This window comes from Mastomys coucha, unplaced genomic scaffold, assembly GCF_008632895.1.
Source record: "Mastomys coucha isolate ucsf_1 unplaced genomic scaffold, UCSF_Mcou_1 pScaffold25, whole genome shotgun sequence".
NCBI lineage: Eukaryota > Metazoa > Chordata > Mammalia > Rodentia > Muridae > Mastomys > Mastomys coucha.
Window position 1 is genome coordinate 229,069 of NW_022196908.1, and position 14,380 is coordinate 243,448.

The 14,380-nt window shown below is 39.4% G+C and overlaps 1 protein-coding gene and 1 pseudogene across 4 annotated transcripts in view; one reads left to right on the forward strand and one right to left on the reverse strand.

Annotated features, from left to right (window-relative positions):
• Tmlhe (trimethyllysine hydroxylase, epsilon) overlaps positions 1–14,380 on the forward strand; it is an 86,170-nt gene that overhangs the window by 11,724 nt on the left and 60,066 nt on the right. For 2 of the 3 annotated variants that reach the window (XM_031346464.1, XM_031346465.1), the window contains exon 2: positions 793–974. The exons of the other annotated variant lie outside the window; for it this stretch is intronic. In XM_031346464.1, coding sequence (XP_031202324.1) covers positions 794–974 — 181 coding nt within the window. In that variant the 5' untranslated portion in view covers position 793. The remainder of the gene's footprint in view (positions 1–792; positions 975–14,380) is intronic. 3 annotated transcript variants of the gene reach the window in all.
• On the reverse strand, positions 10,542–10,907 carry LOC116074228 (annotated as a pseudogene). The gene has a single exon (XR_004112147.1). The product of XR_004112147.1 is annotated as a developmental pluripotency-associated protein 5A pseudogene (transcript).

Consider the following 14,380-nt stretch of genomic DNA (forward strand, 5'->3'; position numbering starts at 1 on the left):
CTCCCCCCTCCCCCTGCTCACCAACCCACCCTCTCCTGCTTCCTGGCCCTGGCATTCCCCTACACTGGATCATAGAACCTTCACAGAGCCAAGGAAGGGCCTCTCCTCCCACTGATGACCGAGTAGGCCATCCTCTGCTACATATGCAGCTGGAGTCCTGAGCCGTACCATGTGTACTCTTTGGTTGGTGGTTTAGTCCCTGGGAGCTCTGAGGGTAGTTAGTTCATGTTGTTGTTCCTCCTAAGGGGCTGCAAACCCCTTCAGCTCCTTGGGTCTTTTCTCTAGCTCCTTCATTGGGGACCCTCTACTCAATCCAATGGATGATTGTGAGTCTCTACTTCTGTATTAGTTGAATACTGTCAGAGTCTCCCAGGAGACAGCTATATCAGGCTCCTGTCAGCCAGCACTTGCTGGCATCCACAATAGTGTCTGGGTTTGATGATTGAATATGGGAAGGATTCCCAGGTGGGGCAGTCTCTGAATTGTCCTTCCTTTAGTCTCTACTCCATAGTTTGTCTTTGCAACTCCTTAGATGGGTATTTTGTATCCCTTTCTAAGAAGGAATGAAGCATCCACACTTTGGTCTTCCTTCTTCTTGAGTTTGTGGTTTGTGGATTGTATTTTGAGTATTCTGAGCTTCTAGGCTAAACATTTTTTTTTTAAAATCTGGTTTGTCTCATTGAGATCATTAAACCTATTGTTTTTCAATACTTATAACTATGTTTATAGTTATAACATTATTCCTATGGCCTCATGTGTTATATTGTTATTCTACTCTCTCTTATCTTCTAGGATGTGGTTCCATAAATTGTTGCACCAACAAAGCAGGCTCCAGAATTTGACTAAGAGAGGAGACATAGCTCAAGGTCTTCATCTGTCCAACTTTAAAAATTTATTTTCATTATACATCCATTGGTGCCATACAGCTTCCAAGTCTGTGAATTGTACTTGGCACCAACATGAAGATCATTTGGGTAAGAGATGTGTGAGAAAATATTTTTTAATTGTGGTAAAAATAGATGACATAAAATATACCCTATTAACCATTTAAATATACAACTCCATAGCATTAAGTATGTTCATTTTGCTGTACAACAAAAAAATTTGTGTAGTCTGATCATGTTTTCAGGAGAGTTGGAATGGTATCTGGAGACTTATCTCCAAGACTATTGTAGAAATCACAAGAGTGACAAAACACCAGGCAACATTAAAATCCCAACTTAGGGATAACTTTACAGTGCTCTAGCCAAACTCCTTATCCTGTATCATCCAAAAAAAGAAAGCCTCAATATCCACAGGAAAGTGTTTAAAGCATATAAACCAGGAATATTACAACCTTAGAAAGTATTACATGGTATAGGGTAGACATAGCCTTACCCCTTGTATTGATTCCTAAGGTTCCTGGAGGAATGTCTAAGTGTTGATTCTGAGTGCTTGTGAGAAAACTCCAAGAATACAAGATAACCTCAGTTTCTTCAAAAACATGCAGTTTGTTCTTGGAGTTTGCTTTCTTGCCGCTCCTAGGTATAGTGAATAGGAATGAGTTTACTACAGCCTTTGTTATTCTTATGCCTCTATGGAAAAACATGTTTTGCCACATGTGAAGGCTGGTTATACAGTATACATTTCTACTAATATATTTCCATTAACATGCTTTTTCTAAATTTCTAAATTTTCCAGTCTTTCACATGCAGCATGTCCTTGTGATTGTATACTTTACTTTGGTGACTCTTCTTAATGCTCTCTTAGTTGCCAGCACTTCTTGGCTTGTTTCTTTGTTTGTTTTCTTGTGTCACTTCTATCCTGGCTTCCATCTTCACATATCCCTCTACATTGTTTTGAAGTCATCCTCTCCATATAGAGATGGCAATCATAACTTTTTAAGCTTAATTATATGTGCAATGACTGTAGATTCTCCAATGATATATTTATTCTGTCTTATCAAGTTTGTTTCATCAATGCTTTATAGTTTTGAATACACAGATGGTACATTGTTGGTTAAATTTATTCCTAAGTATTTTGTTTTATTTTGAGAGTTAATATTAAAGCAAAATTTTTCTTGATTTTTTTTTTGCAGTTAATTTTTAAAAATACTTTTAAATTACTTTTTTACTTATTCACTTTACATCCCACTTGCTGCCTCCTTCGGTCACCCTCCCACAATCCTTTCTTTCTTCTCCTGTCCCTTCTTCTTTGAGCAAGTGGGTACCCCCTAGGTATCCCTTCATCCTGGCACTTCAAGTCTCTGCAAGGCTAGGTACTTCCTCTCCCACGGAGGCTAGACAAGGTAGCCCAGCAAGGAGACCATATCCCACATACAGGCAAGAGCTTTTGGGATAGTCCCCGCTCCAGTTGTTTGGGATCCACATAAAGACCAAGCTGCGCATCTGCTACATATGTACAGAGAGGCCTAGGTCCAGCCCGTGTTCTTTAGTTGGTGGTTAAGAGTCTGAGAACCCCAAGGGACCAGGTTAGTCTACTGTTGGTCTTCCTATGGAGTTCCTATCCCCTCCTGGGCCTACAATCCTTCCTCCTATTCTTCCATAAGAGTCCCGAAGCTCCATCCACTGTTTGGTTACAAGTATCTATATCTGTCTGAGTCAGCTGCTGGGTGGAGCCTCTCATAAGACAACCATTTTAGATTCCTATCTGCAAACATAAGAGAGTAACATTCTTAGTGTCAGGGATTGGTGCTTGCTCATGGGATGGGTCTCAAGTTGAGAGGATTAATTATTGGTTAGCCATTTGCTCAGTCTCTGCTCCATCCCCATGCCTGCATTTTTTGTAGACAGGATACATTTGGGGTCAAAAGTTTTGTGGGTGGGTTGGTGTCCATTTTGCTTGACTGGGGTTCCTGCCTGCTAGAGAAGGTAGCCTCTTCAGGTTCCCTATCCCCAGTGCTGTGAGTCACAGCTGAGGACACCTCTATTGATTATTGGGTTCCTCCCTTATTCCAGTTCTCTCTCTTATCCAGGAGATGCCCCCACCTCCCTACCCCCATCAGTTGCAGATTTCCATTTATTCTCATAGTCATCTAGCCATCCCTCCTGACCCTCCCAAAACCTGATCCTGAAACCCATCCCCATTTCCCTCTCCTTCCCCCAGCTCCCTCCCCCCATCTGCCTCTTATGACTATTTTATTCCCCCTTATAAGTAAGATTCATGCATCTTCACTTGGGCCTACTTTCTTTGTTTAGCTTCTTTAGGTCTGTGGGGTATAGCATGGGTATCCTATTTTATGGCTAATATCCACTCATAAGTCAGTACATACCATGCATGTCCTTTTGTGAATGGGTTATCTCACTCAGGATGATAACTCACATTCCATCCATTTACGTGCAAAATTCATGATGTCTTTTTTTATTATTATTATAGCCAAATAGTATTCCATTGTGTAAATGAACCACATTTTCTTTATCCATTCTTCAGTTGAGGGACATCTAGGTTGTTTCCAGTTTCTGGCTATTATCAATATGGCTGCTGTTAACATAATTGAGCAAGTGTCCTTGTGGTATGGTGGAGCATCTTTTGGGCATATGCTCAGGAGTGGTATAGCTGGATCTTGAGGTAGAACTATTTTAAGTTTTCTGAGAAAACCACCAAATTGATTTCCAAATTGGTTGCACAAGTTTGCACTCCCATGAGCAATGAAGGAGTGTCCCCCTTGCCCCACATCCTTGCCAGCATGTGTTATCTCTTGAGTTTTTTATCTTAGCCATTCTGACTGGTGTAAGATGGAATGTCAGAGTTGTTTTGAGTTGCATTTTCCTGATGACTAAGGAATTTGAACATTTCTTTTAGTGCTTCTTGGCCATTCGAGACGACTCTATTGAGAATTCTCTGTTTAGCTCTGTACCCCATTTTTAATTGGGTTATTTGGGTTGTTGGTGTCTAACTAATTGAATTATTTATTAATTTTGGATATTAGTCCTCTGTCAGATGTAGGGTTGGTGAAGATCCTTTCCCAATCTGTAGGCTGTTGTTTTGTCCTATTGACAGTGCTCTTTGCCTTATACAAGCTTTTCGGTTTTATGAGATTCAAATTGTTGATCTTAGAGCCTGAGCCATTGGAGTTCTGTTCAGGAAATTGTCTCCTTTGCCAATGCATTCAAGGGTATTTCTCACTTTCTATTCTATGAGATTTAGTATATCCAGTTTTATATTGAGGTCCTTGATCCAATTGGACCTGAGTTTTATGCAGAGTGATAAATAATGGATCTATTTTCATTCTTCTACATGTAGACATCCAGTTAGACCAGCATCATTTGTAGAAGATGCTTTCTTTTTTTTTTCATTATATAGTTTTGACTTCTTTAATCAAAAATCAAGTGTCCGTACATGGGAGGGTTTATTTCTGGGTATCAGTTTCTTCCATCATATTTTCTATGCCTGAGGTTCTCTCTTTCATCTCCTTTATTCTGTTGATGATGCTTGCATCTGTTGTTCCTGTTCTCTTCCCTAGGTTTTCAATCTCCAGGATTCCCTCAGTTTCTGGTTTCTTTATTGCTTGTATTTCCACTTTTAGGTCTTGCACAGTTTTTATTTCCTTTACGTGTTTAACTTTATTTTCCTGTATGCCTTTAAGGGATTTATTCATTTCCTCCTTAAAGGCCTCTATTATCTTTATAATATTGGATTTTAAGGTCATTTCTTATATTTCAGTTGTGTTAGGATATCCGGGATTTATTGTAGTGGGCTCTGGAAGCTGTACTTTGAAAGGTGTCAAAAGCTTCTGTTGATAGTGTTCTTTTTGAGGGCTGTCTTAGTCAGGGTTTCTATTCCTGCACAAACATCATGACCAGGAAGCAAGTTGGGGAGGAAAGGGTTTATTCAGCTTACTTCCACATTGCTGTTTATCACCAAAGGAAGTCAGAACTGGAACTCAAGCAGGTCAGGAAGCAGGAACTGATGCAGAGGCCATGGAGGGATGTTCCTTTACTGGCTTGCTCAGCCTGCTTTCTTATAGAACCCAAGACTTCCAGCCCAGGGATGGCACCACCCACAAGGGGCTCTACCCCCTTGATCACTAATTGAGAAAATGCCCCACAGGTGGATCTCATGGAGGCACTTTCCCAATTGAAACTCCCTTCTCTGTGATAACTCCAGCCTGTGTCAAGTTGACACACAAAACCAGCCAGTACAAGGGCCTTTAGCCATCTGGATGGTTTTGGTCTCTGGATGTTCTTGTGGTAGTATGCCACACATACTCCAGTCGAGTCTATGTGACAGCAACCTACAGAGGCGAAAAGCTTCAAGGAAGTTAAACTCCTGGAATTCTTTGGCATCTCTTAATCATGGATGTGTTCCAGATTTGTCTTTCTGATAGTTGATGGAGAGTTTTGCATGCTTTCTTTCTGTATTGTTTTATTTTTAGGAATAGAGGTGTCCCAACCTAAACTAGATTAAATGTTGTTTCCTGACCCCCACAGTGTTTTAGCATCCTAATCGGTGCCAATCTGTTGTCAGCTTGGAATTTCACAAGGAAACTACTTAATCAGACAGATTGTCTCCAGAGAAGGAGAAAGAGATCAGGCATTAGAGTTTACTGTCAACAAAGTAACATAGTCACTAGAGGGAAGCTAGTGGGCTTCCCAGCCAAATTGGATATCTGTCACAAATGCTTAAAGTTACAAAGTCATTCCCAAGAGCTTCAAGAATGGGACCTCCTGGTGCTTACATCTGACAAGCCCAGAGGATTAGCTTAGGGCTGGCCAGATGGCTCAGCGGTTAAGATCACTGACTGCTATTTTGAAGGAAATAGCATTCTCACCTGGCTGCTAAGATCAAGCTGAATTTGATGTAGCTGCTGCCTGCCTGCCTGGTTTCTGTCAATTACCCTGACTGTTTATCTAACTTCCTTTTGTTTTCTGTATGACTATAAAAGCCTGATGATCACTTTGTGAAAATACACTCAGATCCAACACTCCCTTGTGTTGTGTCTGTTTGTCAATCTACCAACTTCTTGCCCGCCTGAGTACCAGGAACCTATTTTTCCCATGGGTTAAGGGGCCAAGACTTGTCTGGCCCATGGCAGTAGTAGGTATTGGAAGCAGGGTTAAACCTTGATGGTTCTTGTGTGGCAGGCCTCTGCTGGGTATCCTTGGGCTGTATGATATCAGATTTGTAAGTCTATATGGTTCAGGAGCCGCAGGTTCAATGATAGGGGGCAGAGAGGTGGTGGGAGAATGGATGTCGACCTGGGCTAGCAGGCTATGCAGAGCAGCTTGGATGTCCATAGGATTCAGCATGCAGGGAAGATGGGTGGTGGAGGAGAAGCTTACCTATATGGTTCAGGCTCAACAGGTCTTATGAAGGTGGGAGGAGAGGTGGTGGGAGAATGGAGGTCCCCATGGGATAGCAGGTTGTTCAGGGCATCGTGGCTTCTTCCAGAGGACTCAGCAAGCAGGGAAGATAGCACAGTTAATTTTCTTGATATTCGTAATTTGTTTCTTTCCTCTTTTATCTTGAACCTGGCTAAAGTTTTGGATCCATTCATTTTTCTTGTCCTCCATTTCCAATTTATTTTGGCCTATTTTTTAAAAAAATATTTATTTTTTTTATGTATGTGAGTACACTGTCACTCCAAACACACCATAAGAGGGTATTTGGGCCCATTACAGATGGTTGTGAGCCACCATGTGATTGCTATGAATTGAACTAGGACCTCTGGACCTCTTAACTGTTGAACCATCTCTCCAGCCCCTATTTTGGCCTATTTTTAACTATTCATTCTTTAAGTTGAATTTACTCTTATTTGTTTTATTTCTTAATGTTATACCATAGGCTATTGCCTTTAGCTATTCTTTTATAATATATGCATCTATTACAATATATTTCCTTTTAATCACTAATTTAATGCTTTCTAATTTTTTGTAAACTGTATACTCATTTTTATTTAGTTCAAAACATTTTTATTTTACTTGTAACTGTTAAATCATATATAGCTTAATTTACATACATGGGACATATTTTTCTGTTATTTATTTCTAGCAAATTTCACTATACTGAGAAAGCATATTCTGTTTTTAGATTCCTTTAATCTTTTTTTGAGCTTTGTTTTATGGTTCAGAATATGATCTATCTTGATGGATTTTCATGTATACTTTAGAACAATGGCTCTCTGTTCTACTGGTCAATGTATCCATTTTTATAGCAGTTATATGTCATGTTGATTACTATAGCCTTTTAATAGCTTTTGAAATTAGGTAGTATGACACCTCTACTTTTGTTCTTTCTGGACAAGATTGCTTTGGCTATTTGGAGGTCTTAAGTTGAAATCTTTCCTGTAAGATCACAAACAAGATAGAAAGCTCACAGTTGCTATTTTGATTGAGTATAAGAATAGAAATCCTAACCAGGGTAATTAGGTAAGAAAGGGAAATGAAGGTATAATTTTGCATATAGAAAACCATGAGAATTCCACCACAAATACTGATGTAATTAATATATTAAGTGAAGTTGCAAGATATAGTAAAAACAAGCAATCAGAAGGAATCAAACTGTTTCAGTTTATGTATCATAGTTCTGAGATTGAGAATCCTTAGAATAGCTTATAGAACATCCCAACTATTATTCAAAAGTCTTTCTTAAAAACATTATACCATCAATATTTATACCCTTTGCTAATAGATATATGTGTGAATAGGATCACATTAAATATTCATACTGTTTATGATTCTACCATGGTTTTTACTACATGGTTTTTACCATTTTTTTTAAATCATGCCTTACTTATGCCTGCATGTTTCTTCATTTTCTTCAATGGACAAGTAGAAATCCCTTCCAATTATTTATATCTCTTTAGTATGCACATATCCTAGCATAAGTATGCATCTTCCCAGACACAAAATACATGATGGAGCTTTTCAAGACTAAGTACTTCATTCCTTGGATTACTTTGTTGTATTTCTGGGTATTCATTTAGTCATTCTGGGTATTCATTCATTGCTTCCCTCCACAAAACCCAAGGCATGTGCTTTTCTGAACTCTTCTCCAAATCAAGTTAGACAACTTTGACAGTATAGCTGCTGGTTTCCTTGGTTTGTTTACCCATATAGCACTATTGAAAATAGAGCTAGAGTAGGAATAAGGAATGTCTAAAACCACATGTTCCTTCTTTTACCACCTAAAGTTCAATAGATTTTTCTTGAATAAATGTTTCTTCTTAAAATAAATTTTATTGAGTAACGTAACATATTATAAAATACTTGTAGGCAATAAAATGATTTTTATTAAAAATTAACAATTTATCCTTTCAAATAGTTGTTCATTTTGTGTTCAAGAGCAACTATAATAGTCTCATGTAGAAAAATACCAACTATTATACACTGTTATTAACCATACTCTTCACATTGTACATTAGATTTATAGTCTTGACCATTCTATCCCTCTGCTACTTTGTCTTTTCTGATCTATATTTCTTATTTCCTCCCAGTTGTCTTTTCCCAGTAACTACTGCTCTATCCTCTATCTATAGTTGAAAATTTTTATTTTCCACATATGTGTGAAATCATACCATAAGGTTTTGTTCTGTACTTGACTTATTTCATTAAGCATTATGTCCTGAAGAGCTGTCTATGTTGTGGCAAATGGCAGGATTTTTAAGTTTGTCTGTCCGTCTGTCTGTCTATCTTTTTAAAGACATTGTCTCACTTTGTAGTTCAAGCTTATTCAGTATTCATTATGTAGCCCATGTTGGCTTCAAACTCAAGAACCTCCTATCTCAGCTTCTTGAGTGCTAGGATTACAGACCCCTGCCATAGGGAGTTAGGTCTGATGAAGAAGTAAGGCCAGAGTTGGAGGCAGTGACGACCTAGCTAACTGTACTGGCTGGTTTTATGTCAATTTGACACAAGTTAGAGTATTCAAAGAGGAGGGAACCGCAATTGAGAAAACACTTCCATAAGATCAGGCTGTAGGCAAGCTTGTAGGGCATTTTCTTAATTAATGATTAATGGTGGAGGCCCCAGCCCTTTATGTGTGGTGCCACCACTGGGCTGGTGGTCCTGGATTTTATAAGAAAGCAGGTTGAGCAAGCCGTAAGAAATAAGTCAGTAAGCAGCACTCCTCCATGGCCTCTGCATCAGTTCCTACCTCCAGGTTTCTGCACTGTTTGAGATCCTGTTCTGACTTCCTTTAATGATGAGCAGTGATGTGGAATCGTAAGCCACATAAACTCTTCCTCCCCACATTGCTTTGGTCATGTGTTTTTGTTTGGTGTTTCATCACAACAACGATAACCCTAAGACAGAAACTCGAACCAGAAGTGAAGTATTGCTGTGACAGGCCTGACCTTGTAGTCTTTGGGAGGATTAGGAAATAACTTTGGAACTTTGTGCTAGAAAAGCCATTGAATGTTGAGAGCTCAGTGGGCTATTCTGCAGGAGCTTGGAAGTTAAGAATATCGAGGGCAGTGCAGACAATGGAGGCCTCACTTGTTTCAGATGGAAGCAAAGACTCATAGGCCATTTCTGTAAAGAATCAGTGGTGTTTGGTCAATTGGAGCTGAAGAATCAGATGTGATTAAGAAGAGCCTAAAACCACTAAAGTAAAACTTTTGCTTTTCTGGGACAATAGATGCTGGTCAGCTAAAGCTGAAGAACTAGTTATGATTAAGAAGAGACCAGCATGAATCTTCTGGGAAGTGGTCCACATACAGAGGCTATGTTCCAGAGGAGGTCAAAGTTGTGCCTTGCACTGGCAACCAAACTTTGGTAGTGTAAGAGTCCCCCAAATGGTACTGGTTTTGAAGGCATGAAGGGATCATGGAGAGCAGCTGAGGCTTGGCACTGTGTGCAGGTCTGGAGTCCCTGAAGAGAGCCCAAAAGAGGTTACTGGTGAAAATGTAGCCCAGCTGCAGCAAGAGACCCCAGCATTTTGAGGTCAGTACCATAGCATAACCACCATGAACAGAAGCAGTGGTAGAGGGGAGCCAGCCAGAGCCTAAAAATAAGTTGTATGTACTGCAGAGGGCAGAGCTGGAAAAGTGACCCAAGCCACTTGGAGGAGCCTAAAAGGTAGTAATCCCAGATTCAACTGGAATTATTGTACTATTGAATTGAATAGTACAATTATTTGAATTGTTGAATTATTTGTACTATTGGAATTTGGCTTTGCTTTGCTCAGATTGTGAATGTGCTCTGGTTCTTCCCTCTTGGTGTAAAAAAGTGTTAAATTTGTTTTATTTTATAGGAGACCACTGTTGAGAGATTTTTTTTTATTTCTTATTTCTATTAAACTAATAAAATTTATTTTAAAATATACAATTCAGTATTGACATTTTTAAGTCATCAAAACAATTTATAGTAGTTAAATTCCTCTTAAATATACATGATATCTTCTGAAGCTAAAAGTAATATGCCCTCAACCATTTTTTAAAGTCTATATTTCTTTTTTAAAATCTTTTACATTTTATTATTTGATCAGAATAATAACCTTGGAAAAGAGATATTATTCACATCAGAATGCACAGCAAGGATCCAGGAATATCTTGTTAGGATATAACAAAAGTTAAAAATCACCCAGGAACCACTGGCCACAATGTCTGGAAACTGGCTTCACTCCAAACACTGGTCTAGTTCCAGAGTCTTCATGGATTCCTGCAGCTTGGGCATTCCTTTTTCCTGGCGCAGGCGGTACCTCTCAGTCATACACTGAAGCATCCATTTAGCCCGAAGCTTTTGGTTGGAAGAGCCATAAATTAAGACCTCGGTTAGTTCGGAAGATTCCAGAGTCTTCAGCACAAACATGGACTGGCTCACCTGCTCGATATGAGGCATTCGAGATCTCTGAGGGCCAAACAGAGATTCTAGCACCAGCGTGTTGACTTGGAATACTTCTGGATCTTCCAGGTCTTCAGGAATTTTCACCCACGGGGGGATATCTTTACGGGTCACGAGGGTTCCCATCTTAATTCAGTCTGTAGTCCAACTCCCCAACAATGGTCAGCAGCAGCTGTGAATGGAAGTCCAAGGATCTAGCAGTTGCCCAGTCCCACAAGGCACGCAGGCGAAGAAGAGAGAGCCTTTAAAGTCTATTTCAAACATTAAACATGATAGAAGTTAAAAAAAAAAAATCTCTTATGAAGTCTTTTATGAAAGGAATTTGTGAAAAGTTCCTGATTAGGTAGAAACCATTCCATCTCCAAGGGAGAATATTCAGCATAACTATGGCTTCATAGAATCAATTGGGTAGTGTTCCTTGTGTTTTTATTTTGTGGAATAGTTTGAAGAGTATTGGTATTAGGTCTTCTTTGAAGGTCTGATAGAATTCAGAACTAAAACCATCTGATCCTGGGCTTTTTTGGTTGGGAGACTTTTAATGACTGCTTCTATTGCTTTAGGGGTTATAGAATTGTTTAGATGGTTTATCTGATCTTGATTTAACTTTGATATTTGGTATCTGTCTAGAAAATTGTCCATTTCATCAGATTTTCCAGTTTTGTTGAATATAGGCTTTTGTAGTAGGATCTGGTGATTTTTTGAATTTCCTTGGTTTCCTTTATTATGTCTCCCTTTTCATTTCTGATTTTGTTAATTTGCATACTGTCTCTGTGCCCTCTAGTTAATTTGGGCTATCTAGTTAATTGGGTTTATCTATCTTGTTGATTTTCTTAAAGAACCAGCTCCTGGTTTTGTTGATTCTTTGTATAGTTCTCTTTGTTTCTACTTGGTTGATTTCAGCCCTGAGTTTGATTATTTCCTGCTGCCTACTCCTCTTGGGTGTTTTTGCTTCTTTTTGTTCTAAAGCTTTCAGGTGTGCTGTTAAGCTGGTAGTGTATGCCCTCTCCAGTTTCTTTTTGGAGGCACTCAGAGCTGAGTTTTCCTCTTTGCACTGCTTTTATTGTGTCCCATAAGTTTGGGTATGTTGTGCCTTCATTTTCATTAAATTCTAAAAAGTCTTTAATTTCTTTATTTTTCCTTCAACAAATTATTGAGTAGGGCATTGTTGAGCTTCCCTGTGTATGTGGGCTTTCTATTGTTTTTGTTGCTATTGATGACCAGCCTTAGTCCATGGTGATCTGATAGGAGGCATGGGATTATTTCACTCTTCTTGTATCTGTTGAGGCTTGTTTTGTGACTGATTATATGGTTAATTTTGGAGAAGGTACCATGTGGTGCTGAGAAGAAGGTATATTCTTTTGTTTTAGGATGAAATGTTCTATAGATATCTGTGAAATCCATTTGGTCCATAACTTCTGTTAGTTTCACTGCTTCTCTGTTTAGTTTGTGTTTCCATGATCTGTTCATTGATGAGAGTGGGGTGTTGAAGTCTGCCACTATGATTGTGAGGTGTGATGTGTGCTTTGAGCTTTAGGGAAGTTTCTTTTATGAATCTGGGTGCCTTTGCATTTGGAGCTTAGATGGGTTGAGAGTACTTCTTGGTAGATTTTTCCCTTTATTGAGTATGAAGTGCCCTTCCTTATCCTTTTTGATAATGTTTGATTGAAAATTGCTTTTATTCAGTATTAGAATAACTACTCCAGCTTGTTTCTTGGGACCATTTGCATGGAAATTATTTTCCAGCCCTTTACTCTGACATAGTGTTTGTCTTTTTCATTGAGGTGCATTTCCTGTATGCAGCAAAATGCTGGGTCCTGTTTACGTATCTGGTCTGTTAGTCTATGTCTTTTTATTGTAGAATTGAGTCCATTGATGTTAAGAGATATTAAGGAAAAGTGATTGTTGCTTCCTGTTATTTTTGTTGTTAGAGGTGGAATTATGTTTGTGTGGCTATCTTCTTTTGGGTTAATTGAAAGATTACTTTCTTGCTTTTTCTAGGGTGTAGTTTCCCTCCTTGTGTTGGCATTCTCCATCTATTATCTTTGTAGGGCTGGATTTGTGGAAAAATATTGTGTAAATTTGGTTTTGTCATGGAATATCTTGGTTTCTCCATCTATGGTAGTTGAGAGTTTTGCTGGGTATAGTAGCCTGGGCTGGCATTTGTGTTCTCTTAGGGTCTGTATGACATCTGCCCAGGATCTTCTAGATTTCATAGTCTCTGACGAGAAGTCTGGTGTAATTCTGATAGGTCTGCCTTTATATGTTACTTGACCTTTTTCTGTTACTGCTTTTAATATCTTTCTTTGTCTTGTGCATTTGGTCTTTTGAATATTGTATGATGAGAGATTGTTTTGAGTTCTGTAGGCCTCTTGTATGTTTATGAACATCTTTTTCTTTTTTTTTTTTAAGATTTATTTATTTATTTTATGTGTTTGAGGACACTGTAGCTGTACAGATGGCCATGAGCCATCATGTGGCTGCTGGGAATTGAACTCACTTAGGACAGCCCCACCGCTCCAGTGTAATACACTGTAGCTGTCTTTAGATGCACCAGAAGAGGGCATCTGATCTCATTACGGGTGGATGTGAACTACCATGTGGTTGCTGGGATTTGAACTCAGGACCTTTGGAAGAGCAGTCAGTGCTCTTACCCACTGAGCCATCTCGCCAGCCCCGAGCATCTTTTTCTTTAGGATAGGTAAGTTGTCTTCTATAATTTTGTTGAAGATATTTGCTGGCCCTTTTTTACTGGATATTTTCTTTATTTACATTTCAAATGTTTTCCCCTTTTCAGGTCTCCCCTTCAGAAACTTCCTATCCCTTCCCCCTGCCTCTATTACGGTATTCTCCTACCCACCCACTCCCATCCTCCCACCCTGGCATTCCCTTACACTGGGGCACTGAACATGCTCAGGCCCAAGGGCCTCTCCTTGTACTGATGTCTAACAAGGCTATCCTCTGCCATATATGTGGCCAGCACCATGGGTCACTCCATGTGTATTCTTTGGTTGGTGATCCAATCCTCAGGAGCTCTGGGGGGCGATCTGGCCTGTTGACACTGTTACTTCCTCCATGGGGCTACAAATTCCCTCAGCTCCTTCAGTCCCTTCACCAACTCCACCATCGGGGACTCCCGAACTCAGTCCAATGGTTGGCTGCCAGCTTCTGCCTCTGTATTTGTCATGCTCTGGAAGAGCCTCTCAGGAGACAGCCATATCAGGCTTCAATCTGCAAGCTCTTTCCAGCATCCATAATAAATTCCTGATTTGGTGGCTGTATATGGGATGGATCCACAGGTTGGGCAGTCTCTGGATGGCTTATCCTTCACTCTCTGCTCCCCAATTTGTCTCCATATTTCCTCCTGTGAGTATTTTGTTCACCCTTCTAAAGAGCACTGAAACATCTATATTTTGGTCTTCCTTCTTCTTAGGCTTCATATGATTTGTGGATTGAATCTTGGGTATTCTAAACTTTTGGGCTAATATCCACTTATTAGTGAGTACGTACTGTGTTTGTTCTTTTGTGACTGAGTTACCTTACTCAGGATGATATTTTCTTTTTTTTTTCATTAGACATTTCCTTATTTACAATATCTCCTT